Genomic DNA, 25,010 nt, shown 5'->3' with positions numbered 1-25,010 from the left:
TTCCAAACAACTGCATCCCAAAACAAAGCTAAAGAATACTTAGGAGAATACATATATCCAGCACCCAATGAGGTAAAACTCACAATGTTTATCCAATCAAAGATTATCAGGCAGGCAAGGATGACTCATTTAAGGATTTGTATTTAGAATTTATAAAGAATTCTGCAAACTCAGAAATAAGAAAAGCAACCCAGGTCAAAAATAACCGGCAAGAGATTTAAACAGACACTTCACCAAAGATATGTGAATGACAAACACACATGTGAAAAGATGCTTAACACAAGTAGTCTTAAAATGCAAAATAAAATCACAATGAGATACCACTTCACACTTATTAAAATGTTAAAAATTGACCACACCAAGTGATGATACCAAGTGATGACAAGAATGAGAAAGAAGCAGGGCTCTCACAGGCTGCTGGTGGGCGTGCAAAATGGTACAGTCACTTTGGAAAACAGTTTGGCAGTTTCTTACACTGTTAAACATACACCTACCATACGGCTCCATCATTCCACTCCCAGATATTTACCTAAGAGAAATAAAAGCATATGTCCACACAAAGACTTGCACACAAATGTTCATAACAGCTTTATTTGGAACAGCCAAAAGCTGGAAACAACCCAAATGTCCATTCAATGAAATACTACTCAGATACGGAAAAAAAAACAACAAACCCTCAATACATGCTACATTGATGAATCTCAAAATAACAACACTGCATGAAATAAGCCTGATATTAATTACAGTTTGCTTTAGAACTTTGTTCTTAAAGGTACAAGAAAACCAACTGGTGTCAATGTTAGCTCACAAACAATGTTGTATATACCAAGGAAAAGTACAAAGTGAAAATGAAGAATTTTAATTCAGTCAATAAAACCAAATCTGACATAATTCTCAATAACAAATGAGACCACTCAGGAGTCAATCCTCAGGTGTCTGCCGGCTTTCTCTCTCCAGCACACTGTCCTGCTGTCCAGCAGCAGAGTCTTTGGGCTCGGAAATCTGAACCGAAGTCTCCAGTTGTTCTCCAAGCTCCTGGATCAGAGGCCCAAATGCTATGGGAGCCCCAGGGGAGGCCAGCGGCTGTCCTCGACCACCATCAGACCCCAGGAAAGTGGTGCTTCTACACATACCACCATCGTTAAGAAGCAGGGCCATGCTGCTTTCTTCAACAAAGGGACCGAGCAAGGAATGCCCTGTCTCAGATTCACCGCCTCCAGGCTCCTCCTGTTCCGAGTCTGACTCCTCAGTCTCAAGTGATGCACTGCCCTCTGATTCTTCTGAACCACTCGTCTCAGAGCTGGAGGAAGGTGTCTGCTGCCTGGAAGTGGAATGGACTCCTGCTTTTGATGTGGCTTCTTCCTCCTGGACCAGAAATGCTGCTGCCTCCAGCTCCTCCAGTTCTAACCCCAGCTGGGCCTTGGTTAGGGATGCTTTCTTTAAGGCTTCTGCAAGAGCTGCCAACTTTTTGGACCTTGAAAACCATTTTAAGAACAATTATTAGGACTATTCATTAACTAGTCTGGGGATAACAGGGTCCACAGCTTAAAGAGATGACAAAATAAAGCTGGATCTATACTTCACATGGCACAGAGGATGAACCCCCCAAACAGATCAAAGATACAAACAGAAAAAAGGAAATAAGTATTACAAGGAAATGAAGGAGATTTCCTTTATGACACCAGAATGAGGAAGGCCTTCCTATGATCAAAATCTAGAAGCCACAAAAGAAAGGCTAAGACTGATAAATTCAACTAATAAAAATAAGACAATTTCTGAAGGGTAAAAAAGTAATAATAATAAGAAGAAAAGTCAAAAGGCTAATGCAAAATTGAGAAAAGTATTTGTGATTTATATCATAAAACAAGGCCTAATTCCCCTAATAGAGTTCTTAAAAGCAGAGATAACAATCCATGAGGAAAATGGGCAAAAGATACAAGCAGACAATTCTCACAAAAAGAAATAGAAATGACTCTGAAAATATATGAAAAGATGTTCAACAACTTCAGTCAAATAAAAGAAATACAAATTAAAATCATGCTGAGATATATTTTCATTTATCAGATTGGCAAAAATCCAAACATTTGGTAACACTGCCAGCAAGGCTGTGGACGAAAGGCGCTTTCATTCACTGCTGGTGATAGAGTAAACAGTTATAATCCCGGTGCAGGAGAACCTGGCAATAACTTTCAAAATTGAAAATGTACATACCCTTGACCCAGCAAAACCACATCTGGAAATTAAACACATATGCTACAAGACGCAGGTCCAAGGTAATATTTAGTGCGGCATTGTTTCTAATACTCCAAAATAAGAAATACCCAAATGTCCACCAACATGGCCACAGGAAGGAATAGTCAATGGTGACGTAATGTAGGAGGCTCTTCAGGGACTAAGCCAGATATATTGTTTAACAATGACAAAAGGCTTTCTATATGTATATGCTGCTTTCTATGTTAAACACACAAAAAGAGTAAAGAAGCAAAAACATTTGAAGTTGCTTGTACACTTAACCATGAACTCTGGAAAGCTACAGAAAACACTAATATTTATGTAGAGGGGGCACTGTAGGAGTTGGAAAGATGAAGGATGATAGTGAAAGGGAGACTTTTCATGCATATGGTTTATTTTTAAACTTATGGGAATGGAATATCTATTCAAAATTCCTAACTAAAAAAGAAAAGAAAAGCAGTATAAAAGAGCAACAGAGTGCTTTTTAACTGAAAACCATCTCATGCTATTTCAGAAGATATTTTTGCTAAACTTATAACATTACATGATAAACACTATACTGAACAGATAAACTTTTTCATTAACTCAGATGCATTTTAGTTGTTTTGTTTTTGAAACAGTGTAAAGCATACTGCAGTTTTCCAAAAAAGATGTCTTTGCTGTTCCGTACAGGGAAATCTGGTGTGACAAGTGAAAAAAAGTAGCAGTGAGTGAAAACGGTAAGCGTGCTGACATGGCTTCTGTGTTTCTCTGGCTCCAAAGATTACATGAGTCGCTTGAAACAAACTGAATGAGTTGAGTTCACAGGATAAATTCATTTGTCAAAGTGCAGTCCACCCCATAACACTGGGGACTACAGGCTTCATTTCAATAGAGTGATGGATGGGGATTTTCATCTAAGTGCCTGGATATACCTGAGACCCCTTTGTCTCAAAATATTTAGCATAACAAAAGATTCCACAGGGATGCTTCCCCCACCCCCAGCCCAGGTCTGGAGAGTGTAATCAGGACCCAAAGCTCCACTGCAGTCAGTGTCCAAGGTTGGGTGGGACGAGGACAATGGCTGTCATGGATGTGCAACTTTCTCTTAAACGAGGAAAACCCTGTGTTTTGGTGCTGGAATTGCAGGAGTTTAGAAAAGGAAAGATGGCCTGCGGTTCAAAGGAAAGCTTGGGTGAGATTCACTGGAGTTAGTAGATGATCTACCAAAGGGCTGTAACTCTGGGTAAGTTCTGGTGGGTTTGAGACATCTTTAAAAACACAGTGATAAAATAAGATGTTTGCAATACAATCTACATCCATGTCCAAGACAATTTGGATGATATACATAATATATTTTGAAGGCTTGGGTACCGGTTGCCAAGGATCTGGTCAGAGCTAGTGTTCCAGTTTAAAACCTCCCTGCCGCAAGGCTCTGCCAGCCTAAGGACTAGTTCACTGTCATCTTTCTCACTAAAAAAAAGATCCTCTCTGGGTAATGACACACAGCCTTAAGAGATAAAGAGCCATGAACTTGGAAAAGAAGAGAATGCTTCTTATTAAATTATAATATCCAAAATAAAATTTTTTAATATAAGCCTTTACACTTCAGTGACCACACATCTCACATTTTTAACAGACATAACAAACACTATTGACAATATATGAAGGATGACGTTCCACAAACATTGTTGTAATTGCTCCTATGACAATCCTGTGAATCAGCTTCATTTTCATCCCTACATGACAGATGGCAAAATAGAAGTTTGGAGGAATTGAGAGACCAGCTAAAGTTTGCCCCGCTGAGCAGGAGGGCAGTCAGGAGCGGAAGCCCACACCTCTGAGCTCTAGCGCGCTCTCTCCTCCACCACAGGGCCTCTCAGGAATACTTCTGAGGGCTCTGAAAAGGTTCCCATGATTTCTTCCCAATTTGATGCCACTCAACACCTTCCCAAGGAGCAAGTTCTCACTTGCATAAGGCCCAGAATTCTCCATAGAAACTGTGACGGGTCTCTTTTTAGCTCAGCAGTCTTAAAGTATACATCTAAGCTTTACCTACAAAGACTGCAGGATCTGAGGAAAAAATGTGAGTATTAGTGAATACCACAGATATATGTACTCAAGCTAAAACTGTTTGGATCTTTATTATTGTCTACTATAAAAATATTAATCTGTCACTTAATACTGTATAAATTTGGAATTCTAAAGTTCTTCACCTTTAGCACAATATTATGTTTAATTTAGCACAATATTATGTTTAAAATGATCCACTATATAATGTGTATTAAAAAATTGATCATATGTGGATTTTTTTTTTGTTCTTTACCACCCTGATTCATCTTTATTTCTTATTACCCACTTTTACTACCTCAAGCTATCTAGTTTCTCAAATTTATATTAAACTTCTGATAGAAACTTAACAGAATAAGCACTTTGAACTCTCAAAGAATGCTAGGAAGAAAAAAAGAAACTAATTAAAATTTCAAAATATCATTGGTATAGAATATGACCCAACTAATCTCAGGAATGAAAGTTGGGTTTGTTTCTGTTCAATTATTTGACACAGATAATTTAGCAGTCACTGTTCACAGAAAAGGAAATTATTCGTTTGGAGAAAAAACTGAGCCATGAAAGAGTAGCCTTTTTGTTCTTTTCAAACATTGGCACAATTGGAGGTGGTTCTGTCTGCCACTCCTTGTAAATTCTAGAATCTAACTGTAATGGCCTTTCCATTTCAGAAAGCACCTCATTTAACGCAGTTAGTGGCTTTTCACTGTCACACTCAAAACAGACCAGGCTAGGTCATGTCAAAAAGCCTTGTCAAATGACATTATTAGTTAGCCAGAGTGCTTGCAAAAACCAGGTACATGTGGATATACTCAACCGACACATATGTTGAATTACTAGTTGTACTTATAGAGTATATTTTACATCTAAGTGAAGAATACCTATCTGTTAAGATGTATTAATTATGGAGTGAAGAGATTCAGCATTTAAAAGACACATGATAGATCATACTAATGTCATATTTTAATAAAATTATACTCAATGCAGGTTTTTCTCAGAAAATTTTTGGAAATGTAATCCTGCCATATTAACTTTAAAAAGAAGAAAAAAAAATCTTCCATTCTGTTTATATATGTGAAATAATTTCCTATTTGGAGAAATTTTTTTTTAATTAAAGACTGACAAGCTACAGTAAATCCAACTACCAATGAAGAGTAATAGTAACAGCTAAGGGTGCATGCCTTTACTGTGGCTGAGCTGATATAAAATTTCCTCAATTATTTTATATTTGGTGACTGATTTTAGGGGGGCAAAAAGGGAACTGTAACCTTATGAAACCGCCAAAACAAAGTGCAAAAGGAGCCCTGAAATGTAGGCAAAAGAAAACTGGGTATAAATAGAAAGCATACATCCTGTTTCTTGCTGTAGAATTTTGTCTCAAACTATCAATCAACTTTTCACCACTTCCTGCAATAGCAGGTCTACTATAAATCTCATAGTAACTGACTAGGTTTCATTTCCTCTGCCAAAACCTGCTAGCCTGCCAGCCATGACATACTGACACTAGAGCCAGCAACCGATAATGTAGGACAGGACTCCAGTGAGGCCACTCCAGACACATTTCATACTAGATGATGAATACAGTGACTGGCTTTTAATTTCAAAGGACACATACACACACACACACACACACACACACAAACACGCACACACCGTCAGACTCTTTCTGGGAACAAACCGTATATCAACATTCTTTTTAAAAGACAATGATGACAATGACATATAATCATAATTCCTTTCTACTAAAAACAACCAGTTCCAAATTTCAAACTCCCCTGCCTAATATACATTTATGCAACCTGATCTAAATAAAAGGTAACGCATTTGCTTTAGGTAGAAGTTGCTGGTGAAACTCATCTCTGAACAGGCATGAAAGACAAATACCAGTTCATGCACAGATGAACATAGAACTAACTGCCTGCCCTGACTCTGTAAGAATGAAAAGCATTTCCAGCTCAGTCATTAGCAGAAACAACTGATCTTTTTGAACAAGAAAATACCAATTTAATGCAGAAAATACTGCAAGATAAGAGTTATTTAGGCCTCACTGAGTATGGGCCAATAAAATATTTTTTCATCCTATTTTCAACTTGACTTAATACCCTTCTCTGGGTCTGCATTATGAAAAACAATACCTAGTCCATGGGTCATTGGATCAATTTTCCCCAAAACTCCCTCTATTAGTTACTAGTAACCATCATAACAAACTACTACTGGCTGGCTTAAAACAACAGAAATTTATCCTCTCATAGTTCTAGAGGCCAGAAGTCCAAAATCAAGGTATCAGCAGGGTTGCTTCCTTCTGAGGGCTCTGAGGGGAGAATCTGTTCCATGCCTTTCTCATAGCTTCTGGTGTTGCCAGGAATCCTTGGCTTGTAGATACATCAACCTAAGCTCTGCTTCTGTCACCACCTGGCGTTCTCTCTGTGTGTTTCTTCACAAGGCTGTCTTCCGTCTAGATGCGTCTCTTCTCCTAAGAATACCAGTCATACTGGATCAAGGGCTCACCCTACACCAATATGACCTTATCTTAACAATTAATTACATCTACAAGAACCCTATTTCCAAAGTCATGTTCTAGGGTTCTGTGAGAAGATATGAATTAAGGGGAGGCACTATCCAACGACGCACTCTGTCTTCTAGCCTTTGCCTCACCCCCTATTCATGTCTGTCCCACATGCAATATATATTCACTCATCTCAATATTCCCAAAGTCTCAATCCATTCCAACATCAACTCTAGGTCCAAACTTTCATCTAACTCTCATCTCAAACAGGTTTAGGTGGAACTCTGGGTATACTCTATCCTGGGGTAACATTTCTCTCTGTCCACAGATCTGTGACTAAAGAACAAGTTATCTGTTTCCAAAACACAACGGTTGTACAAGTGTAAAAAACAAATATTTCCATTTCAGAAGGGAAAAAATGAAATAGATAAAAAAAAGTTAACCAATCTAAAGCAAGTTCACAATGCAGTAGGTCAAATTCCATTAGTTTTGAAGCCTGAGAATAATCCTCTGTGGCTTGATGCTATGTCTGGGCCCACCCACGAGGGTGGAAGCTCCACCTACTCTGGCCTCTGAATTCCTGGTTCTGCCCTCAGACCCATTCTCCCTTCATTTCCTCCCTTCTCTGCCCTTCTCAGTCCAGGCTGGTTGTTTCTCTGCTGCTATAACATTCTCAAAAACCTTGTCAGTCTTCTGTGAAAGTCAAGGGGATGCACACCATTAGACAAGAGAATTCTCCATATGTCCTTCCTGGATGAGCCCACCTCCATTCCTGACTTGTGCCAGATGGCTGAACGGATCCAAAATTCACATGCTTAATCTCTTTAGCCAAAGGCTGTCCACACATACCTGTGGCCCCAATTCCAGAGCACAGTTATGTGAACAGGCTCATGATGATGATGAGTGCATGCTCAGTCCTTTCCGACTCTTTGCAACCCTGTGGACTGTAGCCTGCCAGTCTCCTCTGTTCATGGCATCTTCTAGGCAAGAATACTGGAATGGGTTGCCATTTCCTCCTCCAGGGTATCTGACCCAGGGATCGAATCTGCATCGCCCGTGTCTCCTGTATTGCAGGCAGATTCTTTACCCACTGAGCACTGGGGAAGTGTGGACAGGCTGGAAAGTTTCCAAATCATCAAGTACTTACCCCTTTATACTCAACAATTTCTTCCTCAATTTCTCTTTGCCTTCTCTCATTCTACTCTAGTTAACAAGGAGAAACCAGGCTGCATCTTTAACACTGTGGAAATCTCTTCAGCTAAATACCCGAGTTCTACTCTCCACACTGAATGGCTGGCCGACACAACACAACCAAGTTCCCCACCTTTGTAACAAGGGTCACTGTTCCTCCAGTTTGCAGTAACAAGTTCTTTTCCATCTGAGATCTCACTAGAAGTACCTTTCACATTTCTGTTTCTAGCACCATTCTACAGGTGATGATATGTAAATTTTTTTCTAAGACTACAGAAGCTTACTCTGTAGCTCTCCTCACTTCTTTCTAAACCTTGGCAAGATTCACCTTTAATGTCCATATTTCTACTATGTTATCTCTTTAAGTAATCTAAGATTCTTCCATTATGCACACATTCCCAAACTCTTCCAGCCTCTACTGATGACCGGACTCTAAAGCCACTCCCACAATTTCAGGTATCAGTTACAGTAATACCCCATTCACGGTATGAAAATCTGTATTAATTTCCTAGGGCTGCCATAACAAACCATCACAATGTGGTGGCTTAAGACAACAGAAATTTATCCTTTCACAGTTCTAGAGGCTAGAAATCCAAAATCAAGGTGCTGACAGGGTTGATTCCTTCTGGGAGCTCCAGTGGAACAATCTGTTCCATGCCTTTCTCTTAGCCTCTGGTGTTGCCAGGAATCCTTGGCTTCCTTGGCTTGTAGACACATCATTCTATGCTCTGTCACCACATGGCATTCTGTGTGTCTGTTTCCTCACAAGGCTGTCTTCCTTCTGGGTGCATCTCTGTGACTCTTTTTCTCCTTATAAGGGTACAAGTCATATTGGATCAAAGGGCCATCCTACTCCAGTATGACCTCCTCTTAACACCTAACTACATCTGCAACAACCCTATTCCCAAATAAGGTCACCTTCTTAGGTTTGGGGAGGACATGAATTTTGAAAGAGAGTGGAGATGCTCATTAATGGAATATAATTAAGATGAAGAAAAAAGAACACTTAAAGTCGATCAACATAAAATAGAAGTCAAATTTAACAGTAAAAAGTGATTTTTAAAAAGTGAAGATTTCACCTTGAGACAAAATGACAAACTACAAAAATAAGTTTAGAAAATATTTAACAATATTCATACATAGGTTATAATTACAACTAGGTACTAACTCTCAAAATAAACAAAGAATGAACCAAATATTAATTGTATTTGTAACTATTCCAAGAAAATTCTATTATAGTACTGTATGACACTTCAGGTTGTCTTTTAGAGCAGAATTGTAAGATAGTTTTTAGAAATAATCACGATGGCACCATGAGTTCAAGGGCCTCTCAATCATGTGATACTCAAATCAATGCTTTAATAGTCAAAATAAAGACTTTCAACTTGTCACTAGTATTGTAGAATTTTCTGCTTCAGTTGTTAATAATCCCACACATCCAAGCCTCACTGTCAGCAGTTCTATGTGTGGTTCAAATCCAGCTTCTATATTACTTCCTCTGCCTTTGTGAAATCCTTGCCCTTTTCCTCAATCTGCAGTTCATTTGTACTACATAATATCAACCATCATCAAGAGGTTAAAGAAAAAAAATACTGGCAGGATGAGTAGGGGAGATGCTAGGAAGGAGAGTGATATACTAGAATTGGGACTAAATTTATTAAATGATTTGATCAATAGTGTGTTATTTTTGTGTGCTATCACCAGTTCTGTTTGTAATTTTCTAGGTGTAGAAACTCTAAATTACAACTATTCAGAAAGAATGACCCCCTCACGATATATATGTGGTGTACTAGATATACAAACACCCTCCACACACACAAACATTTTTAGAGCAAAGTAAAAGAGTTTATATTAAAAAAAATTGATATGGCAATTATACATACTTAAGTACAGTTAACAGTTAAATGAAGTAGGTGAATGAAGGTTTATCCAAATCCAGAGAAGCTATCGTTCGCTTCACCACTGGCATCCACCTAAGAAGCGGACAGTGAGGATGACAAATAGATTAAGAAGGACGCAATGTCCATAGTTTGAGAGAAATGCACTGCATCCTGTCCTTGAAACCATTCTGCATTTATGCCAGACCGAATCAAACAGTAGACAGAAATGTTAAGTGTCATAAATTTGCCACATTTCCCTCTATGCCCGCCGCACCCCAGCAGAACTGTGTTAGGGAAATGTGCTTCATTGTAATCCCCAAAGCTAGAATTCAGAATCAATTTCAAAACTGGCCCCATGAAACTCTTGGAACTATGCCAAGTCAAAAGGTCTCCCTTTCTACACCAGCAGTTGTGAAGTTCCAATCCGTGATCCACGTGCATCATGGGACAATCCAGTGGCTCCTTCTCGCCTCTCCACTTCCATTTAGGTCTTTACCTTCTCCCCACTTCTTTTACCCCAACCCTAATCAGCTCATCTTGTTTATGCACATAAGAAAGATGCTTTAAATAATTTATGGTACAAGGCAGGAAATAAATACATAATCTATCAGTGAACCCAAACAACTGGTTGAGTAAAACAAAGAACAACAACAACAAAAGACTTTTGTAGGGTAGAAAAGGATATGGGAAAATGGGGACTATAGGTCCAAGGTGGAAACACATCTCTTCCTTCCATTTTTTTTCTCTAAAATTATTCCATGAAGCAAGACATTTGCGGGTTTGTCAGACTTGTACAATTCTGACAACATTTCTACCTTTCATCTATGTGAAAAGGGCAGACCGTACTGTTCAACCACAGAGATGTAGTATTTTGACCTACTAACTGTTCAGATGACATGGCTATTTGGATTCCATTAAGCTAAGTAGATGGAGAAGGCAATAACACCCCACTCCAGTACTCTTGCCTGGAAAATCCCATGGGCGGAGGAGCCTGGTAGGCTGCAGTCCATGGTGTCGTGAAGAGTCGGACTCGACTGAGGGACTTCCCTTTCACTTTTCACTTTCATGCATTGGAGAAGGAAATGGCAACCCACTCCAGTGTTCTTGCCTGGAGAATCCCAGGGATGACGGAGCCTGGTGGGCTGCCGTCTACGAGGTCACACAGAGTCGGACACAACTGAAGCAACTTAGCAGCAGCAGCAGCAGCAAACTAAGTAGAGGTCAATAAACTAAAGGGAAGAAGGCACTAAGAAGGTGGTAGCATAAGGAAGGTGTTCTGGTTGAAATGTACCCCCCACAAAGATATGTTCAAGTCCTTATCCCCAGAACCTATCAGTATGACCTCGGTTGGGGAAATAGGGTATTTACAAATGTCATAAAGTCAAGATGAGGTCATACTGTGTTAGGGTGAGCCCTAAATCCAATCACTTAATAGGGACTGGTGTCCTTACAAGAATATCATATAAGACACAAGGACACACTAATGGTGTATGATGTCTATCTTCTTTGTGAATTATACTTTTTATTATTAAAAAAATTCATCTTTGTTTCATTTATAATAAATAAATTAAAAAAAAAAAAGACACAAGGATACAGAGAAGACCATTTGATAATGGTGGCAGAGACTGAAGTGCTGTGTCTACAAGCCAAGCAAGGAATGTCAAGCATGGCTGGTAGTTAGAAGCTACAGAGAGGCATGGGACAACTCTCTCTCAAGCCTGTAGAAAGAACCAACCCTGCTGAACCATTGACTTTAGACTTCTGGCCTCCAAAACTGTGAGGGAATAAATTTCTGCTATTTTAAGCTATCTAGTTTGCAGTCATTTGTTATCATAGCCCAAGGGAACTAATACAGAGGTGTATACAGGGATCAAGATCTTTAGAGCCAAAAAGAAATTAGAAGGCACCTCATACAAATTCCTGATTTTACAAATGAAATAAATGATACCACGAAGACTATCAACAGCAGCAAGACACAGAAAAGTTTTCTTCACATAGTAAAATGCAGTGAATGATCAGTCTGTTTCTAGTTTCTGAGTCTAAAATGCTATGCTTTTACACTTCTACATTATGCTCATGATGTTCCCCTGTTTAACACCTGCAATGGGTTCCCAGAACACTCAGGATAAAATCTAAACTTCCCCAGTGAAGACAAGGCCCCAGAAGCAGCCCTCTGGGCCTGTCTCCTCTCAGGGGGGCTGCCTGGCATTTGTTTCCTCATCACTGTGCTCTGGAGCTCCAGTCACCACCCTCTCTCTGTCCCAAGGACACAATGATACATTCTTTCTTCAAGGCCTTTGCAAATGCTCCCTCATTCTGGAACATTCTTCCCCCAAGTCTTCCTAGGCTGGCTCCTACTCATCCAGTTCTAAGCTGAACTCAGACAGTCTTGCAGAGTCTATTTAAAGCAACGCTTGCCAGGCTGTTTCAGGCCCTGGGACACAGAAAACAGTCTCCGTCTGGCATGGCACAAAATAACTGTCCAGGCTGGCTCCCATCCCACCTGCCATCCTGAAGGCTGAGGGGCCATCATTTCCATTTCTCCTGAAAGCCACCAGTGGGGCCGCAGACCACCAGCTGGGATGCTCTGCCCCTTGTCCTCCAATTTCTTGCACACACAGTGAACTTGGCATTCTAAGACAGTCTTGAGGTCTACAGAAGCACAAGTTCTGGCTGCGTTTTCAAACATGTCCTTTTTGTCTCCACTTCCCCATCTTGAAAGCAGAAGGAAAATGACTGCTCCCAAACTTCCTGGCATGCTCTGAGGAAGAAAGACTGGGACAAGTGATTTAATGTGTTTATTTCTTTGTAAGTTTGTTCTCAATGCTAAGATTTTCCCTGGTTACAAAACACAAAGTTTGTGCACTGTGTTGTTTTCACAGTACTGAAACAGGAAAATACTCGAGTGCCGGAATGTTCACCACACACACGATGCAGCATACAGCTTTCCAAATTATGAAGGAAGTCAAGAAACTTTGAAAATTCAGAATATTTATCTGCTCGCAAGTATGATGGTCAATGAAATGTTTTCTCCAATGCATACTGCAATGAATCAGTTAAAAAAGAACTATTCTGCCTTTTCTTAATGACAATCTCGTCCTACCAAATGAATGACAACTATGCACTGCCTGCTCCCTGGTGTGGGTTTTCTGGAATAACTAAATGTCTGACATATCACATAAGCTCTCTGGCTCTTCCCACACACTTTGAACCACAGTTAACATGTTCTCTAGAGAAAGTTGGGAACCTCTGCTTTCCAACATGATCAGACACAGTTACAGAACAGACCTCCTCATGAGGGCCAGTCACTATGCTAAGTGGCCACCTCCAAGGGCAGACCTGCAGCACCTTCCTGCACTCATTCTTACACAGAATGATTCCACAGAATGCCAACTGGTACAGCCTGCTGACACGATAAAGACAGCTCTATAACTTGTCTCCCTCTGTGGGGAAGCCAGACCCGGAGCTGCAGCATTTGTACTCAGCTTCTTCTTAGATATGATGCACTGGGTTTTCCTCAGTTGAGGAAACAGTTCAGTTCAGTCGCTCAGTTGTGTCCGACTCTTTGCAACCCCATGAACCGCAGCACGCCAGGCCTCCCTGTCCATCACCAGTTCCCAAAGCTTACACAGACTCATGTCCATTGAGTCGGTGATGCCATCCAACCATCTCATCCTCTGTCGTCCCCTTCTCCTCCTGCCTTCAATCTTTCCCAGCATCAAGGTCAGGGTCTTTACAAATGCCATGAAGTCAAGATGAGCTCATAACGGGTAAGGCCAAGAGATTTTGCTACAAGTGCCCCCAGAGAGACCTTTAAAAACTGATACTGAGTTAGCTGCTGCTGCTGCTGCTGCTGCTAAGTCGCTTCAGTCATGTCCAACTCTGTGCGACCCCATAGACGGCAGCCCACCAGGCTCCCCTGTCCCTGGGATTCTCCAGGCAAGAATACTGGAGTGGGTTGCCATTTCTTTCTCCAGACTTCTCACCAAAATAACTCTGAATAGATGAAGCCACATGCAAAAGAGTACACACTGTATTATTTCAGTTATACTAAGTTCCAAAGCAGGCAAAGACCAATGGATGGTAACACAATGTGAGAAGGTACAAGGGACTTCTGAGTGGTTCTTGACTTGGGTGATACTTACACAGGTGTTTTAAAATTCATTATTTGTATATTTATCATCTGTACTTACTTAACAAACACAAGTTCTGGAAAAGAAGCCTGAGGCTTCTGAACATTTGTTCAGGTAAAGGGGGCAGAGCCAGAGAGAGAAGGGTGCAGAGGGTCACAGGGATAGCTCTGGTTTCCTTGGGGCAAACAACAAGATTTCTAATACAACGCTACTCATCTCAAACTACTTTTTAAAAGGCCTGGCACGTTTTACCAAACACAAAGAGAATCTCAAAATATGCCTAGAGAAAGATCCATTAGTCATTTCTTTCAACAAGCATACTCTCCACAGAAAGCTGTTCTTTGCAGAAGTACACAGTTCACTGCAATGGAGGTGATTCCTATGATATTGGTTAAAGCACTGTCTGTGGGTTATTTCAAATACCATTTTTAAAGGCATCCACTCAGAGCCCCAACAGAACATTTGATCTACAGACCAACCTTAGTACTTTCTCAAGTAAGAATAAAATAAGAATGTGTATTATTTTTCTTTTTAATACTGTTTTCAAGCCTTCAGCCTTGATGGAAGGGAGTTTGGGGAAGAATGGATACATGTATATGTATGGCTGAGTCCCTCTGCTGTCCACCTGAAACAATCACAACACTGTAAATCAACTATACTCCAATACAAAAGAAAACGTTTAATTAGAAAAATATTTCATTTTTCCCATTAAAACCCTAAAAACTAGCCACCAGGAATCTTTCTATCACTTGTATGAATATTTTCCAGAAAGTGAGCAATTTTATCAAATTTGTGTAGTACAGACTGAAGCTTGCTTTCTAAAACATTTATTTATTTATTTATTTGTTTGGCTGCACTGGGTCTTAGTTGTAGACATGGGATCTTTAGTTGCAGCATGCAAACTCTCAGTTGTGACATGTGGGATCTTGCTCCCTGACTAGGGATCTAACCCAGGCCTCCTGCACTGGGAGTGAGAAGTCTTAGCCACTGAATCACCAGGGAAGTCCCCAGATAGTTTTGTTTTGTTTTTAAATGAGTAAAAAGCTTTATAAGTGTTAGCTGCTCAGTCATGTTTAACTCTTTGTGACCCCATGGACTATAGCCCGCCAGGCTCCTCTGTCCATGGAATTCTCTAGGCAAGAATACTGGAGTGGGTAGCCATTCTCTTCTTCAAGGGTTCTTTCTGACCCAGGGATTGAACCTGGGTCTCTCACACTGTAGGTAGATTCTTTACTGTCTGAGCCATAAGGGAAGCTCAAGGTTTGTAAGACTCCAGGCTATATTTTCAATTCCAATTAAAATTTATACAGGGATTAAAAAAAAAAACAAAAACTCTTCCCCTGGAGAAGGAGAAAAGACAACCAAATTCCGTTTCCAGGTGCTTCATTATAATAATCTTCTTTATTATTCCTAGTAGAAGAGAAGCAGATGGGAAAAACTTTTTTGGTAGACCTCTGATACTGGGGTTCTTTTGCTATGAATTTTTTTTTTTACCAGAATAGTATGTTTTACAACAACATCTGCTGTATCATCGAAAAAGCAAAAGAGTTCCAGAAAAACATCTATTTCTGTTTTACTGACTATGCCAAAGCCTTTGACTGTGTGGATCACAATCAACCGTGGAAAATTCTGAAAGAGATGGGAATACCAGACCACCTGACCTGCCTCTTGAGAAACCTGTATGCAGGTCAGGAAGCAACAGTTAGAACTGGACATGGAACAACAGACTGGTTCCAAATAGGAAAAGGAGTACGTCAAGGCTGTATATTGTCACCCTGCTTATTTAACTTACATGCAGAGTACATCATGAGAAACACTGGGCTGGTGGAAGCACAAGCTGGGATAAAGATTGCCAGGAGAAATATCAATAACCTCAGATATGCAGATGACACCACCCTTATGGCAGAAAGTGAAGAGGAACTAAAAAAGCCTCTTGATGAAAGTGAAAGAGGAGAGTGAGAAAGTTGGCTTAAAGCTCAACATTCAGAAAACGAAGATCATGGCATCTGGTCCCATCACTTCATGGAAAATAGATGGGGAAACAGTGTCAGACTTTATTTTGGGGGGCTCCAAAATCACTGCAGATGGTGACTGCAGCCATGAAATTAAAAGACTCTTACTCCTTGGAAGGAAAGTTATGACCAACCTAGATAGCATATTGAAAAGCAGAGACATTACTTTGCCAACAAAGGTCCGTCTAGTCAAGGCTGTTTTTCCAGTGGTCATGTATGGATGTGAGAGTTGGACTGTGAAGAAAGCTGAGCACAGAAGAATTGATGCTGAATTGATGCTTTTGAACTGTGGTGTTGGAGAAGACTCGCGAGTCCCTTGGACTGCAAGGAGATCCAACCAGTCCATTCTAAAGGAGATCAGCCCTGGGTATTCTTTGGAAGGACTAATGTTGAAGCTGAAACTCCAATACTTTGGCCACCTGATGTGAAGAGCTGACTCATCGGAAAAGACCCTGATGCTGGGAAAGATTGAGGGCAGGAGGAGAAGGGGACGACAGAGGATGAGATGGTTGGATGGCATCACCGACTCAATGGACATGAGATTGGGTAAACTCCAGGAGTTGGTGATGGATAGGGAGGCCTGGCATGCTGCAGTTCATGGGGTTGCAGAGTTGGACATGACTGAGCAACTGAACTGAACTGAATGTTTTACAAATACATTTTTCTGTGAAATGATAGTTGATTTGGACATTATGGTCAGTCTTTCAAATATGTCCTGAAATTCAAATTTCTATAAAAGACTCACATTTTTAATATTTATTATAAAGTCTTAAGATTAATCAACTTCTTCACTTTTTATGATTTAAGCTTCCAATTCACATAAAGAACTATTCTCACAAATCTTCAAACTTACCCTGGGACTTTACTCTATACATTGTTCCTGCAGGAGGTAAGCTATCAGATTATATCACTTAACTATCTCATCTTCCAGAGGCCATAATCATTTACGTCTCTAATTTGTTTCTAAATAAATTTGCTTCTTAAATAAAATTTCTACAGAAAACCCCTAAATCATACTAAAAGTGAATAAGACATCATCTGAAACTCTTGGACCTAGATGAGTTCCAAAATTACAGTTTGTTTTACATATCAGAAAGGTGATTCTGGATCTGTAATATTATATATGCATTACTTAACACCACCAGCAGCAATCTGTAATCAAATAAGACTAATATTTCTATGCAAGATGTATGGTTAGTCACTCCAAGTTGAATAAATATTATAAATAGCCTCAGGTCACCAGATGAATTTAGGTCAGTCAGGTTTTGCTGTCCATTGCCCTGAAAATACTTCTGATTTCAGAACTTTGTAGGTTTCAGAACTGAGGAACTGAGGTCAAGGGGTGGTGGACAAGGACCAGAAGCAAGTAGACTGAGCTGCAGCTTTTCAGTTCAAGTGCCCAGGTCCAAAGTCAGTCTTCTGACAAATATTTATTGACCATCTGCTATGTTTGGTGACCACCCAGGTTTGATGGATGTAATGGTGAATATAAAACACAGTCTTTGCTCTGAGGATCATATCATCTTAGTCTGGACTTGGCAAGGAAGAAGACATCCCACTAGAGTGAAGGACATCTATGGGAAGGATCAGCCTGGGGTGCCTCAGGCATTGAAGAGACAGTCTGTTCCCACATATAATTCCACAGGAAAACCATTTTATGCCTTAAATTGAGGGTACGACAACAGTTGACTTACCATTGACTACTTCAATGCTTATCTTAAATTTTTAAATATCAGATTCTTGGAGAGAAGCAATAGTTATTTCTTGTCTTCTGCCCCTTCTGTGTGAGTCTGTATATCAATGTTTACAGGCTTTATTATTCACAAATTCCATATTGGTAAATCTGACTACTTGTCACAGTTTTCTGTAGCCTCAAAATCAATACTCCTCAGCCTTATGTAGTCATTCATGGCTGCACAGAGAGCAGTGGGCATCTTCAATCCCCAACACACATATTCTGAGGGATGACTGGATGCAGCTCTGCCTTCTTGTTTCAGTTTTCATACTGTAAATACGGTCCTTCTTCACGGTCAATTTAGTGCCATGGTTTTTGTATCTGGGGGCTTTTGTTGACAATTTTCCTGTATATCATGGCCTCCAAGTCCAGTGTTTAACTGTTGTCTACTGCCCAAAGTCTAGAATGTGTCTTATGAAGAAAACACATGTTCTTAGATAAGCTTTGTTCAGACATGAGTTATGGTGCTGTTGGCCAAGAGTTCACTGTGAATGAATCAATAATATTGGTATATATGAAATAAAGTGTCTTTAAGCAGAAACACTAATAAGACAAGGATATGCACTGATTGGTTGATGAAAATGTTGTGGCTAGAGGCTCACAAGAAACTAAGCCTGTATTTCAATGGTTTCAAGTTTGCTAATTGAGTGTCTGCAACAACTTCATATAACATGCCTGCTGTAAATGATGAAAGGTGACTGTAACTAGGTATTGGCCATGAGACCAGAAGAAGGGGGCAACCATTTCAGGTTTGGAATGGTGGTGACAAAGCAAAGACAGCAGACAAGGTTTGCTAAGAGGGTCTATTTATAAGTCACCTTGACTCTCAGAACACAAATTCCAAAATGCCCATGGTTTCAAGTCATCTTTCCTACTTCTCTCTCTTAAGTCTTCCAGACAGCAATATTGATAAAAGCATGGAGAGCCTTCAGTGTGAGTCAGGTGCCACCAACTCCTCTGCACCACAAGAACAGATTTCTCCTAATCCCGATCCAGGCCCATGTCTAGACCAGCTTGGTCAGTGGCTCAGCATACCACACTACATCCTGCTGGGCACAACCACCTCTTGCACGAAGGGAACAGACATAAAAGTCCACTCAACTCAGGCTTGGAGTACTCAGTGACTGATTTGGGAAGTCTTGGATTTGAAAGCCAGACTGGACAGCAGTGCCGACAAGCACTCATCTACAGAAAATCAAAATTGGGGAGGCTGATTTTCTGAATGCTCAATTATATTCTCTCAAAAATTACTTCAACTAAAGTGAAAAGCATTTGCCTATCAGAACATTCTCAAGTGGCAGCTCCCAGCCCATCTAAGGGGAATTTTAAAATAGTTTTAATAAGAGCAATTGATATCAATGACATATTTAGCTTCTCTCTTTAATAAAGCCTTGCTACTTTAAGTATAGTCCCTTGCTACTTAAAGTATGGACCAGTAGCAGCAGTATTACCCCAGAACTTGTTTGAATTACAAAATCCCAGGGCCTGCCCCAGACCCTTGAATCAGAATCTGCATTTTAACAAGCTCCCAGGGGACCTGCTTGCTCAATAAAGTCTCAGAAGCACTGAGTCAGATAGCTGTGACCATCATCTTCATCAGAATGAAGATTATGACCACCTTATACTTTATGGCTTCAACATTGCTGACTCAATCTTATCAAACACCTGGGAGGGTGGGGCAGCATGAGGCTCTCCCTGACTCCTGGGTCAGCTCTTGAGGGTGAAGCATTTGCTTTCCCTTCACAGGTTCTGGAAAGGGTGGCCTGACTTTGTCCTAGCCCTCTCTTACCTGGAGCATAAACCTGACTCTTCAGCCTGCAGCCACTCAGCAACCATGGCTCCAGGTCAAAGTTGCAAGGAGCCCTTCTCTAATGGCCCTTTGGCTTAAGGTTCTCCCTACGGCCTTTCTTCTAGGCCAGCTTAATCCTGAGGCTCAATCTCAGAAACACTTTATCTCTCAGCCCTGATTCTACAAAGCTAAGGTCAGCTGCTATCTTGTACAGAATCTTCAACCTCCACAGGGACCTCTACCAAGGTCAGGCTCCCAAAGTCTGCCCTGACCCCTCTGCTGTCCAAACAGCCCCAATCCCTTGCCTGCCTCCCCCAACCTCCACCCATTACTTCACCTGGACCCTCCTACAAGTAACTTCTACCTACAGGTCTCAATGAAACAATGTAGCAGGTGATTTTTTTCATTCATTCATTCAATAAACATTTACTGAAAGTACTATGTGCCCAAGGACTGAGCAAAACACATAAGGATCCTCATGTTCATGGAGCTTATACTCTGCAGGAAAAGATAGACAATAAATGTGCCACATGCTGTATGTGCTACGGGGAAAAGAGAGCTAAAAAGTGGCTTACAAGTGCTAAGGACAGAGGACATTCAATTTTTATAAGTGTTTAGAAAAGACCTCACTGAAAGGTGACAAAAAGACCAAATACGCTGAACAGCCTGAAGTGTGGGACCTGGCATTACTCTTTCTTTATACTAATCCATTTCTTCCTGGCTTGACCCTCCAGCCCACAGAGTATAGCACTCAAACTGACTCCCTGTTTGCAGTCCTAAGAGCCATATGGATATCAATTGCCATGTGGTTGTCTAATCTCCAGATATACAGATCATGTATCCATGCTTAGACAACTGCTTCTCCTACCTGGCTTCACTCCTGAGCCGGACAGACTACCTGTGCAGTCCCATGTTCATGGGACGTGACAACATGTTACTTTGTTTCTAAAAAGGAAGACCCAAAGGTTTGGGAAAAGAGGAGAAAAATTCTGCCAGAATTTTACAGTATTTCATGTGATAAATATAAGCTATATAAAACCACTTGAGGGCTCAAGAATGTATCCTTCTATAGCTAAATTCTCTCTGCTAAGAAACTATGAAAGATGACATAGGAAGACCTCATGCTCAGCCACCAGGGAAACGAGGGCAAAGATTACAGCAGATCCGTGAAGCTGGTATGAGTGGAGGATGGGGCATTAGTTCAGTTCAGTTCAGTTCAGTCGCTCAGTCATGGCATTAGAGGCACAATTAATTCTTTAAAAAAAAAATTCTCCTAAGGACTGAGCAAGCTACTCTGTTGAGGTCTACACAATAGGTTGGAAGGAACCTATTGAGCCCAGGGTCATCCAGCAGAGCTTTATGTAATGATGTAAACATTCTAGATCTGTACTGTCCAACATGCTACCCACAAGACACATGTGTCAACTGAGCACTTGAAGTGTCCAGTGTGGCTGAGGAGTTGAATCTTAAATTGTATTTTAATTAATTTACACTAAAATAGCCTTGGAAGGCCATTACTATAAAATTGGACCACATAATTAAAATCTAAAACCCTAATTTTCTGTGACAAAGATGAGGCCTAGACAAAGCTAAGACCACTGGGCTACCTCAACTTGAAGCATGAATATTCCACACGAGCACCAGACTGGAGGCTTTTCAAGCTGCATTCACATGCATGAGCCCATGTGATTCTTTCTTCAGCCATGCAGGCTAAGCTGGGACTCTTCACACTTAAGACTCTCCACACTTTACCATGGCTCACAGGCCAACGTGTGCCTGATACTAGAGGGAAAATCCGGGGGTAGCCTGGGCTTCTAACACACACACCTGCTGTGTGCTGGCTCCCAGGAAGCAGTGACATCAGCTGGGTACTCAGAGGGCTTATTACCCATGTGAAACAAATTGCTGGAAGACTGCACTGGCCAGGAGAACTACTGAAGAATCTTTCCTATGGGGGATGCAATCCTTGACCAAACATTTATGCAAATCAAGTCTTCCAGGATACAATTACACTTGGTTCTCTATTTGAGGGTAGTAACCATGACTTTTAAAAACTAGGACTCAACTAGTTTGTTGGACATCTCTTTAAAATCCTATGTTCACTTTAGCATCAAGACATACAGGCAAAAACTCTGCTATAATTAGAACTGAAGAGTTGCCAAGATGTCCAATCAGACCCAAATTACTATCTACAAAAATTACTGATTACTAAAAATAAGAATGAAAAAGTGGCTCCAAGATATCATTTGACTAAATACAGGCATACACAGCACAAGTGAAACCCCCAGTTAGACGGCTGTGAGAAACAAACCTGCTGGCTGAACAGCATTTCATGTTCCTACAAGAACTAGATGCAAAAGCCTAATTATGGTTTGATTCAATGATGTTATCAAAACATTTCCCGCGTGGCATGAGAGATGTAAGTGCTTTTCTCCTTTCATTCTTTGTCAGGGCATCTGGGTGGGTTTTTTCTTGGAGCCACCTCACTCCAACGAGATGAATCCAGCCCCACCAGGAGCACTTGACAAAAAAGCAGGGTTGGCTGTCAGCAGGGAGTGCGAGGCTGGGCTTTGATCGCAGCTGAGCTCCCACCTGCTTAAAAAGGCAGCCGTGGAGCTTCCTCCTCTTGCTCAAAAACACAAGAAATCGGCAGAGATAAGCTGACAGGGAAAACATTACACAAATCACTGACCCTGCTGCAGGCAGAGAAGAGCTGCCTCTGCTTGGCTTTGATTTTCTGGAGCCGCGCCTGGGGGTAGAGGCGGCTGGACTTTCTTCTTTCCCGGGGCTTCCCATGGCAAGGTGCGTGCAGACAGAACCCTGAGGAATACCAAGTGTGGAAGAAAGGGAAAGAAAAAAAGAAACAAAACAAGAAGCCAGACTACACTAAACCGTGGTGGAGAGCTGCAATCAGCAGCCAGGAGGAAAGATCACATCCCTAGTGAAAAGCAACAAGGGTTTTACAGGTTTTGGGGAAACCACGCCAAGCCAGAAGCTCTGGCTGTGATCTCTGTTGTGCTGCTGTCCTGCTGAGTGAAGCAAATAAGTACGTGCCCAAAGTCCTCCTGATGCATTTTCTACTTCTATTGTTTAGTTTGTGTCCAAAGAAGAAAATAAGAGCGTGCCTACCTGTGTCCAGGAGTAGTGTTGGAAACAGAGCAACGAACAACCAGTAGCTCTTTCCTTGACACACACCATGACCATTCTCAACTTCATAAGCGACCTATTTGCTGCTTAAGGGTCATCTACAGTTTGCCTTTTTAAGTGGATTTAAAATGAGCCACTAGGTTTACTGGTGTGTGCCTCATCTGTATTTAGCTTCCAAAACTGAGCCCACTATAACGTGGTCACTGGTGTCATGAGATGTGTGGGGCAGATTTCCAACCTGAGCAGCGCAGTAGTGCATAGGCAAGGCCTGGCTCCTGCTCACATGGAGCTTGCAGTTTGGCAGGAAGAAAGGACAAGGTCCTCTGAGCCATTCTCAGAGCCTGTATCCATGAGGCCAAGGTCACAAACTCTGCTGCCCTCACCAGTAGGCAGATGGAGTCACAAGAAGTGGAGGGGGTCTGCGGCAGAATGAAGACACTTGTCCCGCATGATGGAGACAGCTGGCCTCAGTTTCAGCCAACTGTCACCATGTGGGAATGTGGGCTCAGCAACTGCCAGAACTTCCATTAGTTTAGGGGCAGCTGTAAACAGACTTTGACATAAAATCTACCAATTTTTAAGTGCTGACAACCAATTAGAAGTTTTACAAAACTGAGTACCAACAGTGACCCAATGGCCGCCTGCTTGCAACCCTTACATTCTGCAAACTTAGTTGCATCTTCCCACTGTTCCAACCTACTCTCAATACCCCAACACATTCCCGTAACACTGGTGTGACCAGTTTGCTACTTGTCTCATTCCCAGCACAATTGTTTTAACTGTGGGGATTTGCCTTGCACACCTCCCTCCTTTCTCTCTGTGCCTGGTTAGATCCCACCCATCTTTACTTCCCAGGTCAAGACCCTCCTACTCCACTCAGCCCCACTTCAAGTTCCCTCTTCTCTGAGTCAATATCTTTCTTATGACTGTGTCACTGGCAACGAGGCAGGGATTCACTCTACCATCCTCTAATTCTTCTATTTGCATATCTTATCTCCCCAAGAAGACTAAATGCTCAATAATAGAAACCACTCTGGAAATCCATCAATGGAGATGGAGTATGCAGTGTTAATGGAGAGGGAGGGTTAACAATCTGGAAGACAACAGGGATTGACTGACCACAGCAAGGTGGTTAAGAGCTTAGATTCTGAAGACAAGCAGGCTTGGGTTTCTTCATCTCTTTGAGCTTCGGTTCCCATACCTGTAACCTGGGGCCACAGTAAAATGGGGACATAACCCAAATCATATAAAACCTGTGAGATTAAGAGCAAAAATAAACAAATGGGACCTAATTAAAATTAAAAGCTTCTGCGCAACAAAGGAAACTATAAGCAAGGTGAAAAGACAGCCTTCAGAATGGGAGAAAATAATAGTAAATGGAGCAACTGACAAACAACTAATCTCAAAAATATACAAGCAACTCCTACAGCTCAACTCCAGAAAAATAAATGACCCAATCAAAAAATGGGCCAAAGAACTAAATAGACATTTCTCCAAAGAAGACATACAGATGGCTAACAAACACATGAAAAGATGCTCAACATCACTCATTATCAGAGAAATGCAAATCAAAACCACTATGAGGTACCATTTCATGCCAGTCAGAATGGCTGCGATCCAAAAGTCTACAAGCAATAAATGCTGGAGAGGGTGTGGAGAAAAGGGAACCCTCTTACACTGTTGGTGGGAATGCAAACTAGTACAGCCACTATGGAGAACAGTGTGGAGATTCCTTAAAAAACTGGAAATAGAACTGCCTTCTGACCCAGCAATCCCACTGCTGGGCATACACACCAAGGAAACCAGAATTGAAAGAGACATGTATACCCCAATGTTCATTGCAGCACTGTTTATAATAGCCAGGACATGGAAGCCACCTAGATGTCCATTAGCAGATGAATGGGTAAGAAAGCTGTGGTATATATACACAATGGAGTATTACTCAGCCATTAAAAAGAATATATTTGAATCAGTTCTAATGAGGTGGATGAAACTGGAGCCAATTATACAGAGTGAAGTAAGCCAGAAAGAAAAACACCAATACAGTATACTAATGCATATATATGGAATTTAGAAAGATGGTAATGATAACCCTGTATGCGAGACAGCAAAAGAGACACATATGTATAGAACAGTCTTTTGGACTCTGGGAGAGGGAGAGGGTGGGATGATTTGGGAGAATGGCACTGAAACATGTATAATATCATATAAGAAATGAATCGCCAGTCCAGGTTTGATGCAGGATACAGGATGCTTGGGGCTGGTGCACTGGGATGACCCAGAGGGATGGTATGGGGAGGGAGGTGGGAGGGGGGTTCAGGATGGGGAACATATGTACA

The 25,010-nt window shown here is 41.2% G+C and overlaps 1 protein-coding gene across 2 annotated transcripts in view; it reads right to left on the bottom strand.

The window, feature by feature from the left end:
• Positions 1-564: 564 nt before the first annotated feature.
• SHQ1 (SHQ1, H/ACA ribonucleoprotein assembly factor) overlaps positions 565-25,010 on the bottom strand; it is a 103,811-nt gene continuing 79,365 nt past the window's right edge. For both annotated transcript variants that reach the window (XM_024982511.2, NM_001035049.2), the window contains one exon: positions 565-1,474. In XM_024982511.2, coding sequence (XP_024838279.1) covers positions 922-1,474 — 553 coding nt within the window. In that variant the 3' untranslated portion in view covers positions 565-921. The remainder of the gene's footprint in view (positions 1,475-25,010) is intronic.

Source organism: Bos taurus, chromosome 22 (assembly GCF_002263795.3).
Source record: "Bos taurus isolate L1 Dominette 01449 registration number 42190680 breed Hereford chromosome 22, ARS-UCD2.0, whole genome shotgun sequence".
NCBI lineage: Eukaryota > Metazoa > Chordata > Mammalia > Artiodactyla > Bovidae > Bos > Bos taurus.
The sequence above is the reverse complement of the archived record's forward strand: the minus strand, read 5'-3'. Positions and strand labels throughout refer to the sequence as shown.